The 16,538-nt window shown below is 35.8% G+C and overlaps 3 protein-coding genes across 4 annotated transcripts; 1 reads left to right on the top strand and 2 right to left on the bottom strand.

Moving 5' to 3' along the window:
• LOC109721618 (heparanase-like protein 2) lies at nucleotides 1,196–8,165 on the top strand. The gene is made up of 10 exons (XM_020249320.1): nucleotides 1,196–1,532; nucleotides 1,985–2,225; nucleotides 2,406–2,442; nucleotides 2,957–3,137; nucleotides 3,459–3,607; nucleotides 4,885–5,118; nucleotides 6,519–6,708; nucleotides 6,817–6,942; nucleotides 7,390–7,489; nucleotides 7,632–8,165. Exons 2-10 carry the CDS (start codon nucleotides 2,016–2,018, stop codon nucleotides 8,019–8,021), a joined length of 1,617 nt encoding a protein of 538 aa, XP_020104909.1. The 5' UTR covers nucleotides 1,196–1,532; nucleotides 1,985–2,015; the 3' UTR covers nucleotides 8,022–8,165.
• On the bottom strand, nucleotides 8,235–11,913 carry LOC109721619 (heparanase-like protein 2). Its single transcript, XM_020249321.1, has 9 exons — nucleotides 10,924–11,913; nucleotides 10,716–10,752; nucleotides 10,385–10,568; nucleotides 10,099–10,250; nucleotides 9,769–10,008; nucleotides 9,424–9,613; nucleotides 9,024–9,149; nucleotides 8,833–8,932; nucleotides 8,235–8,740 (listed from the first exon to the last, which is right to left on the bottom strand). The coding sequence occupies exons 1-9, from the start codon at nucleotides 11,128–11,130 to the stop codon at nucleotides 8,441–8,443; spliced, it is 1,536 nt and encodes a 511-aa protein (XP_020104910.1). The 5' UTR covers nucleotides 11,131–11,913; the 3' UTR covers nucleotides 8,235–8,440.
• Nucleotides 12,790–16,235, bottom strand: LOC109721584 (membrane-anchored ubiquitin-fold protein 1-like). Of its 2 annotated transcripts, none has more exons than XM_020249269.1 (4): nucleotides 16,079–16,235; nucleotides 15,192–15,340; nucleotides 13,436–13,603; nucleotides 12,790–13,355 (listed from the first exon to the last, which is right to left on the bottom strand). In XM_020249269.1, the coding sequence occupies exons 2-4, from the start codon at nucleotides 15,322–15,324 to the stop codon at nucleotides 13,300–13,302; spliced, it is 357 nt and encodes a 118-aa protein (XP_020104858.1). In that variant the 5' UTR covers nucleotides 15,325–15,340; nucleotides 16,079–16,235; the 3' UTR covers nucleotides 12,790–13,299. The 2 variants fall into 2 exon arrangements, with proteins under 2 accessions (XP_020104858.1, XP_020104857.1); XM_020249268.1 differs by having other exon boundaries at nucleotides 15,598–16,231.

Genomic DNA, 16,538 nt, shown 5'->3' with positions numbered 1-16,538 from the left:
GTCCACCTCCATCTTACTTCATCCTATGTATTATATGGAGAAATCGTAGCAAGTGAATCATTTAAATTTGAAAGTTGGTCACTATCTATCGGAGATGAGGGAGTGAACCCTGACAGGATCTTTTGCCACTTCCATCTATTCCTTCCCAAGCACTCCTTCGCTATGCAGTTTTTGGAGGTGATCTTCTCGAAGATGCGCGGATACATATGTTCAATTTTATAGGCTAAAGGTGAATCGTAAAAGTCGAACTTGCAACTAAGAAAATGGTGTTTGGCGCTGAAGTTGAGAGATCATCTGATCTCTTACTTAAAATTTACTGGGACCGATCAACAAACTTTGACTCGATGCGGTATGAACTGTAGTTCACGAAACTAATTAGTTAAGTTTGACTGTTTGAGACCTCCAAACAACTCCTTATGGAAACTAGTCTTTTCTTCTTTTCCACATAGAATAAAAAGAACTTTTGTTTATTTATTTATTTCTGATTATTATTCAAAATTTTTAAATTTATTTTAAAATTATCAAAACATCTTTTCAAACTCTAAATATTTGATTTTTTTTTAAGTCAATAAAAATATTTTAGTCAACCAGAAATGTTTTTAGTTGGAATATTAGATATTATCTTTTTTTGAAAAAAAATAAAATGGCGAAAACGAGATCTCTACTCTCCTCTATGCTAGAGATGTCAACGGGTCGGATCCGGGACGGATTTTTAAAAACCCGAACCCGAACCCAACTCCAAACCCGAGACCCGAACCCAAATCCGAACCCGAACCCGACGGATTTTAAAAATTCATATCCAAATCCGAACCCGACCAAAAATTCGAAATCCAAATCCAAATCCGAACCGGAAAATTTGAACCCGAAATAATTATTTATTTTTTCAATATTTCAAAATACATTATATTAAATCTAAATTTTTAAAATACAAATTCAAATATAACATCAAATTTTTATATATATATTATATATAATACAAAATAAATTCAGGTTCGGGTCGGGTTCGGGTACAGTCAAAATCTATATCCGTCGGATTTCTATTTTTGATATCCATATTCGAATCCATATTCATTTAGCATCGAATATATTTATTTCATTCAAATTCGATTCCGAATATTTGTTTCATTCAAATTCGATTCCGATAAAATTTCGGGTATCCATACATATTGACATCCCTACTCTATGCTCGATCCTCCGCCGTCCCCAAACAGATAAAGAGATCCGAGCCCAACAAGCTCACAGTGAGTAGAGATTCTCCTAGCGAAAGCTTAGATATATCTTTCGACGCGAATTTCGCACGATTTCGATGCGACGAGACGAATCTAGCGAGAGCCAATTCGCCATTGTTGATGCTCTTTGCGTGAGTCGTCGAAAAAGCGGAGAAAATCGGTGATCGAGCGGGACAGGTGGCACCTTTGGCTTGAAAATTGGTCCGTTGTCCCTTTCTGCTTTGGGGTTCGCCTGGGAGATGTTGAAGCTCACAAGAAGGGCCTTCGTGATCGCCATTGTTGATCTTTTTCGAGTGCATTGAGGTTTGATTTCATCTGGGTTTATAGTTGAATAGTTTGATTTGAGGAAATTTTTGTCACTTGCAGTTACAAACTTTTTGGTGAATCTCTAAGTTGGTTCTAAGATAAGAGGGGAAAAACCCATGTTTCTTTACCTTTCTTTTATTAGTTAAAAGTGCAAGATGGATTGTTTTACTAGTTAAATATGGTTTGTTATATTAATCTGTTTTTGTGATCCAGTGAACATACACACCAGGTTAAAAGGCCAATTTGACACGCGAAGGACGAATTTTCCCATCTTAATTTGATTCATTCTCTCACATTGATTCGATGCAGTCAAAGAGATAAATCCATGATGCTATATTTCTCAAATTGTCGATAAACATAAACAATGAACAATAAACGCACCGTTTCTGCTACAAATGTTCTCTGGGGGCTCATACCATTTAATTTGCCTTTTGCTATTGAATTTGCAGCTTCTTTGAGCAAAGAACTGGGCTTTGAAGCATGGATTTTGGGTTTCTGCTATTCCTCTTTATATGCACTCTTCCTAGAATTTCGGCTCAAGTGTTTCCGGAGGCAACAGTGATAGTTAAAGGTTCTTCTAGGACAGCTGAAACCGATGATAATTTTGTCTGTGCCACTATCGACTGGTGGCCTCCAGAGAAGTGTAACTACGATCAGTGCCCGTGGGGTCAATCTTCTATCCTGAATTTGGTGAGCATTTTATTCCCCTTTCATTCTCAATAGTTAGTGTTTCTTTTTTTTCCTTTTTGTTTTTTCTAACTGTAAAACAATAGTTTGTAGGTTTAATGTATGAAATCAAAGAAGTTTTTTTTTTAAGTGATGAAAAAGAATGTAATTATATCTATTTTTTTTACTTTTTGGTTTCATCAGGACATAAACCATCCTTTTCTAGCTAAAGCTATCCAAGGTACGTTCCTCAAAACATCCTTTCTGATGCTGCTTTGAACTGAAAATAGTATTTGCCCCATGGCTGTACCTGCACACCGCTCTTTGATCTTTAATGTACAATAGTGATCCTAATCTTTCGATCTCGAAAGTGTGTAGTAGTTCGTTACTCCATATTATTTAGAAATAAGGTTTTGTATGTAGACATTTTGAGAAACTTGATGGATAGAAGAATGATACAAATTTTAAGAAACTTGTACTTCCATTTCTCTATACGGTAATAGCACTGCCAGCGGATGCTTCTAATTTTGTAAACTGCAACTAGCAAGTGCCATTGATGAAGCCTGCAAAATGAAATAGTTGGGAAGAAGAGAGAATGAAGAGATCTTATTGTGGGGTTTGCCAAATTTTCATTGATTATTTTGCGAAAATTCTGTATGACTGCAACGTGAACAATGATGGACCTAATCTCATGAAATTGCTAAGATTCTTATGTATTTCAATCACCTTATTCGTGGGTTTTATGTGCATAACAGCATTCAACCATTTGAGGATTAGGCTTGGAGGGTCTTTGCAAGACCAAGTTGTATATGGAGTGGATAATGTAGATCCGTGCCTACCTTTTATGACAGTGTCAAATGGTTTGTTTGGGTTTTCTAATGGCTGTCTAAGCATGGAGAGGTGGGGCAAGCTCAACGATTTATTTCAGAGAACAGGGTAATTATTGCCCTTTTTTCTCTTTTCTCGTACTTACCAATTCATTTTTTCCCGGTCTGAGTCCTACTCCAAGTATTCGAGTTTACAGTCTTAAATTGGAATTCAGAAAGAATCTTGTATCTGAAATCATAAGAAGCAAGCAATCTGTTGTTGCAATTATTGGATTTTTTTAAGAGCATGGAACTAAGTGCTTTGGGTATTTCTTTGTCTATTTAGTCATGTAGGTTTAAAAAAAAAAAAAAAATGTAGTGCAAGTTTGCTTGGTTCATTGAATATTTGAGGCACAAAGAAGTAATTCATGACTGACATATGTGCTTGCAGAGCCATTGTTACATTTGGTTTGAATGCACTCTCCGGGAGGTCTCATATACGTCGTACTATTTGGGGAGGTGCTTGGAACTCTACTAATGCTCGTGACTTCATACAATACACTATATCTAAGGGATATGCAGTTGATTCATGGGAGTTTGGTAATTCTCAAAAGTATTTACATCTTTTTATCTTTCTCAATATCATTCTAATATCTGCAGAACCTGTGAATTCTTTTCCTGATATTTTCGGGATGCATGCTATAAAATTGCAATAGGGGTTTTTACATATAAATCCTTGCAAATTTATGTGCATATATACCTCTGTAAAAACTGATATTTTCATTCGATTGCATGATAAAAAATCATGTCGAAGTTTGTTTTGTATTCGAAAGGGTGTTTTAACCATTGGCAATTTTGTAGAATAGCACTACTATATGGGCGTGTTTGGTTCGCTTCATTTTCATCCTGGAATCGGAATCGGAATGGGCAAATCCGTTTGTAGGTGTTTGGTATGTGGGAGTTCCATTCTGATTCCCATTCCCGAGTGGAATGAGAATCCCCCAATTACCTCTTTTTCCAATCCGGAATCCGGACGGAATGAATATTTATTCAAATTAAATTTATTTTTTCAACATTTTTTAATTAAAATGTGAGTTTAAATTTAGAAATTAAATTTATAATTTTAAATTTTAATTTGAATTTGAATTAAAAATTAAAATTTAATCAAGTATTTCGAATCTAACTTATGAATTTGAATTTAAATTACAATTTAATTTATATAAAGTTTTATTCAAATTTTATTTAAAACTTAAATTAAATTTATGGATTCAAATTCAATTTTGAATTGTAATTTTAAGTTTGAATTTGAATAAATCGAAATTTAGTTTTATATTTTGAATTATCCACTCAACTTCAAAATTTATTTTTTTTAAAAAAAATAGATTTAAAATTTTGACATTATTTTAAAATTTTGATGTAAATTTTTAATATTTAATTTTCAATTTGAATTTAAATTAATATATTATAAAGATAAAATTAGTATATTAATTTGATTACGTTTTTTATATCTATTTAAACCAAATACTGATAATGGGAATGATTTATTCCGATTCCGATTTAGGTAACGAGCCAAATAGAATTAGGTAATGAGTCATTCCGATTTCGATTCCAGCTTATTTCGATTCTCATTCTGATTCTGATTCCGACTTCGAACCAAATGCGCCCTATATGTAAGAAGTTAGATTTTTTAAGGCATGTAAGAAAATTATGATTTTGTAGTTCTATATACCTAAATAAATAATTTTGGAGGGTTATATATAACTCTTGCAATTACAAATTCATGGGAATGACCTGTGTTCTAAATTGAATTATTCTTCTCAAGTTGGTTTTCATAATCTCCCTTCTCATGGTTTGGTTCTTCACGCTCGTCTTCTCAGGAAACGAGTTGAGTGGGCATGGTATAGGCGCAAGTGTTGATGCTAATCTCTATGGAAAGGACTTAATTGGGCTTAAATCAATTCTTGATGACTTGTGTAAGAAGTCCAACTCCCAGCCTTTACTATTAGCCCCTGGAGGCTTTTTCGATCAGCAGTGGTATGCTCGGCTCCTTCAGGTTTCAGGCAGGGGCGTTATCAGTGCTTTGACTCATCATATTTATAACTTAGGTCGAGGTAGGTAATGCTCCATAACCTATTTAGCCTTACTTAGTTGCCCTTATATTCCTTTTAAAATGCTTGTTAAAATAAAACTCTGGTAGTTAAAATGGGATGATTTAAAATATATCCCGACACAGTTTGAATATTGCATTGTTACCCCTCTAAACCTTAAAAAATCATATGTATCCTCTAAACTCGCAAATATTTCCCTAGATAGTCAAATGGGCACCATATTTTAATTAAAAGATTATCTTGCGCCTATCCTCTTTGTCATTCCCTTTAAGCCGGTGACCAAAAACTTGGTTGAAGGAATCAAAGCAAATCAAGTGGCCTTGATCATCTGACGAACGAAATGGAGCTCGATCTCACCACCCCAAAGTGGCGTCCCCATTAATCCCAATGAGGACAAAACAGCCATTGCGGTATGACTTGTATAAAACAATCCACAAGTTTTTGTCGTTTACAGGGATATATATGATATTTCAAAGTTTGTATTCGTAAATATGTAATACTGTTACTTCGCAAGGATATATAAGCACTTGCCACTAGCTAGAAAAGGGTTTATTACAAATTCTATTCCTGAAATTTGATCGGGATATTGTGAAGTTGCACATGTTTTAACAATTGAATTTGTGACGTTTGTTCGGCATAATAACATCTGAAAAAAAAACCCACGGAAGTATCATCGTTTAGTTGAAACCTCAAAAAAGAACTACCATGTCGTCTAAACTGATATCATGTCATGATGTTGAGGTATCATCTTTTGTCGAACGGCAGACTAACAGAAGGATTAAATTGTTACACTGGGGAGTAAATTGTCAAAATAGAAACTATGTGGACATAATTAAAATTTTGGTCAAACTTCAAGAAACTATGTATTGTAGTCAACCCTCAAATATTAGCGCTGGTCTAAGTAGAAGTGCACAAACTTTTTCGATTCATACAAAAAATGGATAAGGGAAAGATATTTCTGTTATGACAAAGGCGGAAAAGATTTAGTTCGTCGGATGCGAAAATGCCAAAAGAGATCCGAGAAAGAGAGAAGAAAAATAAAGTATACAATATTTACGTGGTTCGGCCACCGGCCTACATCCACGAGCGAAGACAAAGTGGAGATCTTCATTATAATCGAAGTGTTGTACAAAATATGCCTCTCGCAAAACCCTAATCCCAAAAATACACCCATACTCCCTCTCATCTGCCGCACCAAATCAATGGAATAAAGGGTATATTTATAATAGTGGCTAAATTCTAATACGATTAGGAATACAAATCCGCTAAGAGTAGGAATATCTTAATTAGATTAGGAATAATCTGAACTTAACTTAATGGAATAATCAAAACAGAATAGGATTAAAAAACCTTGCAGTTTTAGAATTCGAGACATATCTAACAAGTTCAAATATAATTTGCAGGTGATGATATGCATCTTCTGAGGAAGATCTTAGATCCAAAGTACTTGGATCGGGTATCAGACAAATATAGAGATCTCCAGCTAACCATTCAAAGACATGGCCCATGGGCTTCAGCCTGGGTTAGCGAAGGTGGTGGGGTCTTCAACAATGGTGGTCATCTAATATCTAATACATTCATAAACAGCATATGGTTATCTTCAATACCTTCTCTTTTGAATTGCTGATATTCTGCGCTTTCTTCTACCCCCCTCATACCAGCACCATTTCGCTTTTAATGACTTACTTTTTCCTGTCTCAGGTACTTAGATCAGCTCGGAATGGCAGCTAAATACAACACCAAGGTTTTTTGTCGACAGACTCTCATAGGTGGCAACTATGGTCTCCTCGACACAGAAACATTCATCCCAAATCCTGATTACTACAGGCAGGCCTACTAAAGCCACTGAAAGAAGTAGATGCTTTATGTACTTAAAAGAAAAGAGGAAGGGAGTGAGCGGTAGTTAACATATATATCCCTGCAAGATCATCGTTTTACACATATGACACTGAATTTTGAATATGTACATATATCCCCCGAAGGTGCTGTTCTTCCAAAGATACCATTATCGTAAGTTCGGGATCACCCAATACATGGGTAGAAGTTGATTTTGTAGTAGAAAAAGTTTTCTAAGAAAGGTATTTTGAGAACACAATTTTGCATATGTAAATTGCTATATACTAAAGGGCATGTGTATGAAAATTCAGATTTTGCAGAGGATATATGCTTATATCTGTAAATATGTAAACTTTCAGGGCCATATTTCTAGATGAATTTGAAAACTGTAGAAAAGCAATAGTCTGACATTCAAATTCTTTTTGTTGTTATTATCAGCGCACTATTATGGCATCGACTTATGGGGAATGCTGTTCTTTCAGTTGATATTAATGCATCATCTTTTTTACGTGCCTATGCTCATTGCAGAAAACAAAAGGTATCCTTTATACCACCATTTTACCTTGTGAACATTGTTCTTTTTGCAGAATTTTTATGCAAAGTTGCTTCCCCGAGGATCTTTACTCTAAATATTAACATATTATTAGTAACATCCTTTATTAGTATTATTATCCTTGCAGCAAGGAATTTCCCTTCTGTTGATCAACCTCAGCAACACTACACAATTCACGATCACCATTCAGAATGACATGAACATCGATCTTGATGAGAAAATCAGCATCAAGAAAACAAAGTCCTTTGTTCGTGTCATTAAAAGAACAGTTTCATGGATCGGAAAGAAAGCATCATATGACGCTGAAATGAGAGAGGAATATCATCTAATGGCGAAGGATGGATATCATCAAAGCAAAACCATGCTGCTCAACGGCACTCCCTTGGAGATCGCCGAAGATGGAGGTATTCCACCTTTAAATCCTTCATTAGTTGCAGTTAATTCACCCCTATCTGTTGCTCCTATGTCTATTGTATTTGTAGTCTTGCCAAAATTCGAGGCTAGAGCTTGTGCATGAGTGTTCCTTGAAAATTTTCTTTTTCTCATATTTAACCAGTACCAACCAATACCAAGCCTTGTGTTGTCTGTACCCTTACTACTGTAAATTTTATAAATTCTTTGACAGTTTAAATGTTAGTATAAAGCTGTTTGTTTCGTTACATGTCTTCAATGTACTAAATTAGTCGGTACATTTGTTTTTCTTAAATGAGAATAAATTGCACCAAAATGCTTATGCTGATACTGTTTTGTCGATACAAATTCTCATTTACCAACCACTGTACCCAGTTGTGAACCTGTTTAACATATAAAAGAAACAAGTAATCCTCATGCTCTTTACCTAGCTTTTGCTGGGAAAGAGGGAAAAAAAAAACTCTATAACCTGCCAATCCAAAATTGTCCTATATAAGGATCTTATTGAATATCAGTCACCCTTGCTCAAGAACAAGCTGGAGCTGTTAATCCCTTGAATCTCACAAAGGCAATTGATAGAGGCACTAGACGTACTGGAGCAGAAGCTTCAGCAATCAACGGAAGCAATTTAGGGATGTGATTTTCACAGTTGAGATTCAAAGGTTTCCCATTAAGAAGCATCACATGACTACGTAGATTGCGTCCTTGAGGAGTGAGATGGTATTCTTCCCTTGTCCCTCTTTTCCTCGCTGATAATTCACTGGCAACTGAAACTTCAAAGGCTGTTTTTCTTGCGAGATTGATAAGCAGGACAGTAATCCCTGGCTGTTATTGAGAATAAAATGATGTGTTGAGGAGTGATTGAACATGAATTCAATAGGAAGAACATAAGGAATGGATTGGATTGCTAGTCTTGCCTTCTTTTTGGAGCAGTGAGCATAGGCTCGAAGAAATTGCGAGCCATTTTGGATGGTTTTGAGAACACGAGGACCCATCAACTTATGCCACAATAGTGCGCTAATTATACATTTAAGGTAGAAATACAGATGGAAAATAATTAGTAGTATATTTGGTCATGAAGGATAGACTATAATGTGATGATGCTAACCTGTAATAATCTGGGTTGGGAACAAAGGTTGTTGTATTGAGAAGGCCATAGTTCCCTCCTATCAGGGATTGTCTGCAGAAAACCTTGTGGCCGAATGTTGATGCCATTCCAAGCTGATCCAAGTACCTTTTAGACCAGTATAACACTAAATATTTCAAGAATTGATTTAAACTAAGGACATAGACTTGTCCATGATAAAGTGAACGTATCATCCTACCCAGATTGCAAAGAAAAGTTGCAAAATAAATCGAGTGCAAACAACAGAAGTCAAATTGCTCAGAGGATAGTGTGACTGCAAATAAACTCTGAAAGACTTTAAACTTAAGCTGAAACATTGATTGATAACAGGAATAGTGGTTTGACAGAGAACTTGTTGGTTGAAATGCAACTAAAAACTCACCAAAAACTATTGACAAAAGTGTTTGAGACTTCTTTGCCTCCACTGTTGTAAGCACCACCTGATTCACTCACCCAAGCAGCGCTCCAGGGTCCAAAGTTTCTAATGGTGGTGCTAAAGTGCCTGTAAGTACTAGCTATCCGAGACAGATAATGGGGATTTTGAATCTTATAAATCAACTTCCTGTCTACACCTGAACACAGTAAACCAAAGTAATTAATTGTTTCTTACCTGATCATCTGTTATCTTTCTTTCTATCTTACAGGGATATGTATGCATAAGCCCAGTACATATATCCCCCTATAACCTAAGTTTCTACTAAACAGTAGAAGCTATAAGCTAACTCACCTGCACCAAGGTTGTAGATATGCTGGGTAACTGCATCAACAACATTAGGTCCCGACGTCCTAAGCATATCCGCGAACCATCTCGGCTCATAGAACCCACCTGGAGCCAATAGCTTGGGTTGTTTCTTGTCGTTCTTGTGATATATTTTGCTGATAATTTCCTTCAGTTTGATCAAGTCTTTGCCATATTGCCAAGCATTCACCCTTGCAGCAACTCCAGTGTCTCCAGTAAGTTCATTTCCTATAGAGAAATACAAAAGAAAGTTAGGAAAAACATCTATTTAATCAGACTTGGAGCTTCCTATTAGCACTTCTTTGTGCTGTTATATACCGAATTCCCATGATTCGATGTTGTCGCCCTTTGAAACAGTGTACTCGATGAAATCGTGAGCATTAGTTGGGTCCCAATTGCCTACATATAGTCCTCTTCTCGTCACTCTTTTCCTCCCAGTAAGTGCATTCAATCCAAATGTTAGTACAGATCTGCATCAGTAAAGCTGTAAGAGACAAGCATGTCAAATCTGCCTATTTTTAGCATTCAGATCAGTTTGAAAGAAAAAGAATTCTTCTGAACTTTTTTAATTGTGTTCGATATGTCGAAGAAGATCGACTGTTACCCAGTTTTGCTGAAGAAGTGATTGAGCTCGTCCCAGCGACGCATTGTGAGGCATCCTTGTGAGAAACCAAACAATCCTTTCTTGATCGTCTTGAAGCTGTGACACTTAGGAGGATTCTTTCCTACTTGATAAACCACTTGGTCTTGTAATGACCCTCCAAGCCTAATCCTCAAGGACTTAAATGCTATAAAATGGAAAAAAAAAAAAGAAGAAAAGAAAGAAAGAAAAGAAAACAAGCCTATTAGTTGACTAATTTCTTAGCAGATAGAAGAACAATAGCTTGTGTTAATAAGATTAAAGTTTCAACATGAATAGAGTCTGAATCACACACCTTTGATAGCATTGTGAAGAATGGGGTTTGAGAGATCCTGCAAGAAGATTAGAAAGATCAAATTGTGAAATCAAATTTCGAAAGTTTCGAAATTTCCAAAACCACCTGGACATATAGATTTCCTTCTGATATAAAAAACTCAGCTTATGATGCTTGTAGAGAATCATTTTATCATAATCATATGAAATGAAAGAGTGGGGAAACATACCAAACTGATGAGGGAGGACTCATGCCACGGGCACATCCCATAGTTGCACTTCTCCTTTGGCCACCAATCAATGGTAGCACAAACAAAGTTAAAATCCGTCTCCGCGACCGCCGTCGCGGCATTCACAGTAACTGTCACATGTTCTGCGAGAATCGACGAGATTACGGAGCAGAAGAGAGCATAGAGAAAAGAAGCAGAAAAGCCCATTAAGCATGGGAATTATAGTTCTTTAGGATACAATGAAAGGAGAGATTTTAGTAGAGTAGAACTACCAAAACAGATAGTATTTTTCACAGATAATTTGGTGGTAGAGAGAGAGAGAGAGAAGGGTTATAGAGGGGGGAGAGAGAGAGAGAGAGAGAGAGAGAGAGAGAGAGAGAGAGAAAGTGGCGTTTAACAAGATTTTAAAAGGAGTAAAAGAACACATGGGTTCTTCAAGATGCATGCATGGTTGCTGCACATAAATACACTATAGAGTAGTAATTTGTGATTAGAAGCTAATTAAAGATTGAAATGGTTAACGCTCACATTTATAAGGCTTCTTCAAGCAACCGTTTGAGCTCTTCTAACACCAAAAGGCTCATGTGGCGGTTGCCCCTTGGGATCAATCCCAATGTCCGAGACGTAATCTATATCTATCTATACTTATACATTATTCTTACCAAATTGACGCAATCTATATCTATACTTATGCGACGGGTAGATAATTAAAAAAAAGTAGAAAATGGTGACAAAGGAAGAGAAAACGGTGATGGAAGAAGTGACGATAAGGGGTGGGATTCATTTTGCCGATGAATGAAGATAATAGCCAAAAAAGGTGAAAGAGGAACAGTTCGGTCCAATGTAGAGGTGTAATCCGGTTCGATTCAATCAAAAAAAAGGAAAATCCAGTTTGGTTAAAGAAAGTACAAAATATGTAGAAGACTTGAGCCGGTTTGGAAGAGCCCACAATTAATAATGACTGAATCGGTTCAAGTACAGAAAGATAAAAATTTGATTCGCTTCAAGCAAAGAAAGATAAAAATATGTTAAGAATTTGAGCCAGTTCGGAATAGAGCCCACATTAAACAATAAAGTGAACATTACTATGTGGCAAATTTAGAGAGAATAATGTATAGGTTTATACATTATTCTTACTAAATTGACGCAATCTATGTCTATACTTATACATTATGTTTACTAAATTTGTTACATAACAATATTTTCCTTTATCGTTGGGTGTGAGCTCTCCTGAAACGCCTCAAGTACTTCACATATTTTTCACTCTTCTTATTTGAACTGAACCAAAATTTTCACTTTCAACTGAACCAAATTTAAACTTTTAAATTTTAAATTCTAAAATTTCAAAATATAAATTTTATCTTAAATTTTGAATATAAAATATAAAATATAAAATATAAATTTAAGAGTTCCAAGTTTAAATTTAAAACTTAAAATTTGAAATTTAATAACTAAATTTTAAATTTTAAAAGTTGAAATTTAAAAATTCAAAAATAAATTTTAAATTTTAAATTTAAATTTAAACTTTGAATTGAAAATTAGAATAAAAATTTTAATTTTGAGTTCAAAATCTGAATCAAATTTCATGAAGTAAGTTTTGGCGGCTTCTGATTTTGGACCTCAAAAATCAGAAAACTGATTTTAAAAATCAGAATCAGATTATGAAAACGAGATTGTCAAACAATCTATTGAACCAAAAATCAATTTTGAGCCCAAAATCACTTTTCAAAAGTTAGGCCAAACACCCCGTCAAAGCCGGAGTTTACAGTTGCTTATTAGTATATCAACAACATAAGACTGTCAAATCTCTAACGAAAAGAAAAATAAATAAATAAATTACAAAGTCCAACACAATCTCTCTCAGCATTCAAAAATCTTCTGCTTCCATGATTATGCATACAATGATACAAATAACCATATGCAATTTCAAGTTACTATCATCCCAATCTATCCATTACAGCCACAAATTGGATTGCTCATAGAAGATTGCAGAATCAAAAACCAAAAAGTGCTCCATAACAATAGAATTTCATGTTATGCGTAAACTCAAAGAAGCAAAATGCGACGAGGAACAGAAGTTGTCGATTTTTAAGATTCGGATCAACTTTCAATGCAACAATAATGACAGCCACAACGCCAAAACAAAGTAGCCCTTTCAATAAATTTAGAGGCAATACCAGATCGAACCAACGAACCGCCACGAACGAACAAACCAGCGCCAGCCAATAGACTCGCATGACACCGCAAGAGCCGAGAGAGGACGAGAAAAGAAAAAGAAAAGGACAGAAAAACTGAGTACTAATCAACCTGTTCATCTTGCTGCCGCAATGCTCAGAGCAGCAATTTTTTCTTTCTTTTTTTTTTTTTCTTTTTTTTTTACATGATAAAACAGCCACACTTGTTACCTTTCGGCTTTTTCCGCGCTCTCTTCTCTGAAATAATAGAAGAAACTTCCATTTTAGACCATTAGGATATTAAATTTGTTATTTTATCACATGTGTATATTTCTTACCAGTTCCTCTTTCTGACGGAGGGAGGCGAACGACAACATGCATAGCCGTCACTCCGGAAAGATCACACACAGAGCTTCTGCACTCTTCCAAGGTTCTGCTATTCTCTAATATTCTACCAGCATTAATCAGCGTAATATCATTAATTGTCCTCGGACCATTCTCTTTATCTGTCATCAAAAGCCATGTCCCTAAATACTTCGCCATTGAGTATAAAACTATACATTACGCATGTTAGACAGAACATTCGTAAGGCAGCAAGAGTAGTTGAAAGGCAGCTACCTCACAATAAGTATGCCATATGTGATTAAATAGTACCAAAAGTTACCTTTATTTAATGATTTTACAAAAAGTAACAAGTTTAGGAATAGTTTGGTCAAAGTGAACGAATAGAGGTAATTTAATCAAATAATGCATCTCGATCCCTCGAAAAAAATGAGATGCGCATCAAGAAGAGACCCAATCCTAACAATTTAGTGTCAGAGCAAAAATTTGTCTCAAGGAGTCCCAACACTTTGGTACCAAAACAGTTCATTCCAGATCAACAACATCGTTTGCACTAAAGAGTACAAGTGGAAAACCTAAAAAAAAAAAAAAAAAAAACTCCCTTGTGAACAACGTCTACATCATTCTCAAAAACAACCTATAATAAAAGATTACATTGCCCAATTTCATCAGATTTTTCCTTCTAAACCTGTGTTAGCATCTTCCTATAGGTCCCACAGTCACATAAGACATTAGTCTTCATCACCAATCATCAATCAGTCACATCCTATGGTCCATCCAACGATCAAGAGGTATACTTAGCAAGACGAGGAAAATGCGGGTGTAGAAATCAACAAAGATGCCAAATCAGAGGAGGAAAGATGTATTCAACAATCGAAGAAGATACCAAGTCAGGAGAGGAAGACATGAGCAATGGAAATAATGAAAATTCAACAATCCATGATGAAAATAAAGTGTAAGATGAACCCGCAAGCCCCCAAATCATCTCTAAAGATCCACTTCCGACTGACATACCACCAACATCAGGAAAGGCAATAAGACATATGCAAGTTGATTCGGCTACATGAATATCTACAATATCAGATACAAGAAGAAGATCCCATCAACTAGAAATTAACATAAGATATGTGACACATTATCATATATTTAAGGTTCCAAGTGTTTCAAACAACAGCCCTTCAATTAAACCGGCTATCTAGCAGGCGCAAAAAGACTAACAGGAAGACTATCTAGCTGCAACTCAGGCCAGAGCTCAGTAATTCAGACAAAATCGTCACATATTTGCTGTTATAAATCAATCTGAAATAACCTTTTCAGCACTACTTTCGCTTCCTTAACTTTTTCCACGACATTGCAGACCAAATTTCAGAGGGATTGATCAGAATTTGGCAACAGCATGTAGAGACGACCAACTAGAGAGGACGCACACCGCCACAAAGCTAATTCATGGAACTCACTTTCATTATCTAAAATAACCTGGCTTGATCTTATTAGTGTAAATCATTAAATGCGACCGCATTTATACCATCAACATATTCTCAATTCAGAAGCTCAAGAACACTGGATAACCACAAGAAATTCAAAATAGGTGCACTAAGCATTGAAGATCCTCTCTTTCACTTAAAAAAGATAGAGAGACCAGTATTCGGGCAGAACAGCAAAAGAGAGAAAACAACAACTTTCGCATAACCACAATTAGCTACAGGGTAGCATCAGAATCACAGCATAAATTCATCGGCTAATCAGGCTAACCTTTGGGCCACTGAGCAAGGATGCTTTCCTTGAGTGTGGCGACGCTCGTCGCTATCGAATATGTTTCGGGACCGATATCCGATCCGTCGAGCAACCGAAACTTGATTTCTACCTGCTCTTGCACTCCAGACATATTGCAACGAAAGGATCTACAAATTTCCACAACATATGCTTAGAATCTTATGACAAATACTAAGAAAAAAAATATTAATAATTTTCAAAGAAAAAAATTAAATTAAAACCTTCTATAAAAACAGAATAAAGAAAAATAAGGTGATCAGAGAAACGGAGATAGCTTGAACAAACCAACAATTATTACAAGAAATATTATTACCAGAGATAAGAAAACACGATATGTTTCTAGATTCAAGAAAAGGAAAAGAGAAAGACGAGAATGGTATCATACCGAATGTAAAAAATCCGATCAAATCTCGATGTGGGTACTCCTCAATCAAATCCCCCAAATTGCTGCAAAACGAAAACCTAATCCCAAACAGGAATTATCCGAAAACACCAATTGACACCTACCAAACCCTAAAAAGATCCCACCTTTCTCGCTTCGACCGCCCAAATCTCGATCTGGGTCTCATCCAAATCAGTAAAAATCCCTCCCCCCAACGCCCCCAGTTCCCAAATCCCCAATCACCCACCTCAAAATCCCATAAAAAATTCCCCCAAAAAACGACCTTTAAATCGAAATTAAACACGCAATTAACGGAACGCAACAACCGAGTAAAAAATCAAAGGCGGCGGATATCTCTGGTCAAACGAATCCTCCCCGCAATCCCACCTCCCATTCCCGAAAAAAAATTTCAAATTCAAAGAGGGATTTTCTATGAAATCGCGACGCCCCAGTTACACCCCGCCCCCCATACACACGTACATACCTTGCTTCTTCGTCCAACGCCCTCGATTCTTCTAGAATAATCTCTTCGTCTTCGTCCTCGTCTTCGTCTCCCCACCCCCACGTATCATTCTCCGCCTCCTCTCCCCCATTGGAATTATTCTCTTCCAATCGAAGCGACCGTTCGCTAACTTCCACGCAAAAAGCGCTTTTTTATAAAGCGCTTTTTTCTTTTCTTTTCTTTTCTTTTCTTTTCGTTTTTTTTTCTTTTTCTTTTTTTTTTTTTTTGACGCGTTGAGGAATAGAATTTAGAAGGGCGCGAGCTAATTAATACATTTTGAATTTTTAGAACTTTGCTGAGAATATTTTAGTTCCCAACACAATATCTGCGAAATTTTACAACTTTTCGTGGACATCCCAAGATAGAACAAAAATTATTATTCTTTTTGCTTATTACATTAACTTTTTTATTATTTGAATTTTTTAAATTCTAGAATAAGTGT

The sequence above is a fragment of the Ananas comosus genome, linkage group 15 (assembly GCF_001540865.1).
Source record: "Ananas comosus cultivar F153 linkage group 15, ASM154086v1, whole genome shotgun sequence".
In the NCBI taxonomy this organism is placed as follows: Eukaryota; Viridiplantae; Streptophyta; class Magnoliopsida; order Poales; family Bromeliaceae; genus Ananas; species Ananas comosus.
This window is presented reverse-complemented; position numbering and strand designations above follow the sequence as displayed.